We start from the raw sequence: 1,635 nt of genomic DNA on the forward strand, positions 1-1,635 counted from the left end.
TTGCCCACTCCTGATGTATAATTTATACCGAGTTTCATAAAAACTAGTAAACTGAATTTATTCAGGCATATTTTTTTCCTAATTCTTAGAAGTATGTAGTCTTCAAATTAGTAAAAGGTAATTCTGATGGATTTGAGAGAAAGATCCTGGAAAGAAATTGGAATATTTAAGTAAATAACAGGCTAGCATGAGCTAACATATTTTACTTTTTGTATTAGTATTGATCACATATTTGTATATAAATTGATTTCTGTTGTGGGTATAAAAACAACAAAAAAAATGCTGTTATGTTTGGTCACATTTTCAAAGAGCCACTGCAGAGGGACCAAGAGCCACATGTGGCCCCAGAGCCACAGGTTGCAGACCCCTGGTTTAGGACATCTGCTGATCACTTCTGCCTCTGAGAGAAATGTGGGCAATCACGTCAGCTCTGTCTGTCTGGTCTGAGGGAGCAGCAGAGCCACCAGGCCTCCTATGAGCAGCAGGGCTGACACCAGCAGGATGGGAACAGTGCAGTTAGAGTCCACCAACCTCCCAAAGACTACATTTCCCATTACTGCTGCCACTCGGCCCACTCCAGTGAAGACACCCAGAGCTGAGGACCTGAAAGCAGACCAGCTGTGAGCAGCTGTGACTCAGCTCAGAGCCCAGGCCTGAAAAAAATCTGAATTGTTGCTCTTTAGTTTTACCGAAACTGGGTCGGGTACAGCTCAGTTCCCACCACATCCAGGGCATTCCAGGCGATCACAGAAACTCCGCTGAAGACACACGAGAGAACCAGACTCTGTGCTTTGGTCTGAACCACATAGATGAGGAAGATGCTCAGGCTGGACACCAACAGGCTACCGGCTGCACAACACAACAAACAGGAAGTGACAGCTAAAGGTGCTCTTTGAAAAGCTGAGGTGACTTTATGGTTCATAAACCAGAGAAAAGCAGGGGATTCTGATGTTATCAGTCCATGAAATGGACGTTATTAGGCGTTATCAGTCCCATACAATGGCTTCAGAGGGTCCCTACTGTGCCTTCTGGGCTTCAGGCTGTCCCGACAGTGCCCCCTAATGGGTTAATATATCAATGACAATGAATGTCTAAATAACCATATAAACAAAATATATTTTAATAAAATTTTTGTCCTTGTCTGGTGGTGTTCCTTGCTCTTGCTATCCATGTCAGTCTCGAACCCTGGTCTCCTGCTCTATGGGCTGACGATCTACCCATTGACCTATTAGAAGGCCACATTGCACAACCGTCGGAGGGCGGTGTCTTTGTCACTAACCAGGACATTTTCTCTAAGGTCAACCTTAGTGGCTTTAAGCCTCATGTTGACCTGTTTTTAATGCCTCATATTAATCAGATAGTGGTTTTATGCCTCATACAGCGGGTAAAATAACTATTGAACACGTCAACATTTTTCTCAGTAAATATATTACTAGAGGCGCTAATGACATGAAATTTTCACCAGATGTTGGTAACAACCCAAGTGATCCATACATACAAAGAAATCAAACCATAAATGTCCAGAAATGAAGTTATTTGTAATAATGTGGAATGGCACAGGGCGGCACGGTGGCTCAGTTGGTAGAGCTGATGCCTCTCAGCAAGAAGGTCACCGGTTCAAATCCCGGTCTGGGG

At 43.9% G+C, this 1,635-nt stretch overlaps 1 protein-coding gene across 1 annotated transcript in view; it reads right to left on the reverse strand.

Annotated features, from left to right (window-relative positions):
• Positions 1-240: 240 nt before the first annotated feature.
• Positions 241-1,635, reverse strand: part of sv2 (synaptic vesicle glycoprotein 2) — a gene marked incomplete in the record, with an annotated part of 32,346 nt that continues 30,951 nt past the window's right edge. The window contains 2 exon segments of the mRNA XM_014021009.1: positions 241-603; positions 690-849. Of these exon segments, the coding sequence (XP_013876463.1) occupies positions 420-603; positions 690-849 (344 nt within the window).

Source organism: Austrofundulus limnaeus, unplaced genomic scaffold, assembly GCF_001266775.1.
Source record: "Austrofundulus limnaeus strain Quisiro unplaced genomic scaffold, Austrofundulus_limnaeus-1.0 Scaffold275, whole genome shotgun sequence".
Classification (NCBI taxonomy): domain Eukaryota; kingdom Metazoa; phylum Chordata; class Actinopteri; order Cyprinodontiformes; family Rivulidae; genus Austrofundulus; species Austrofundulus limnaeus.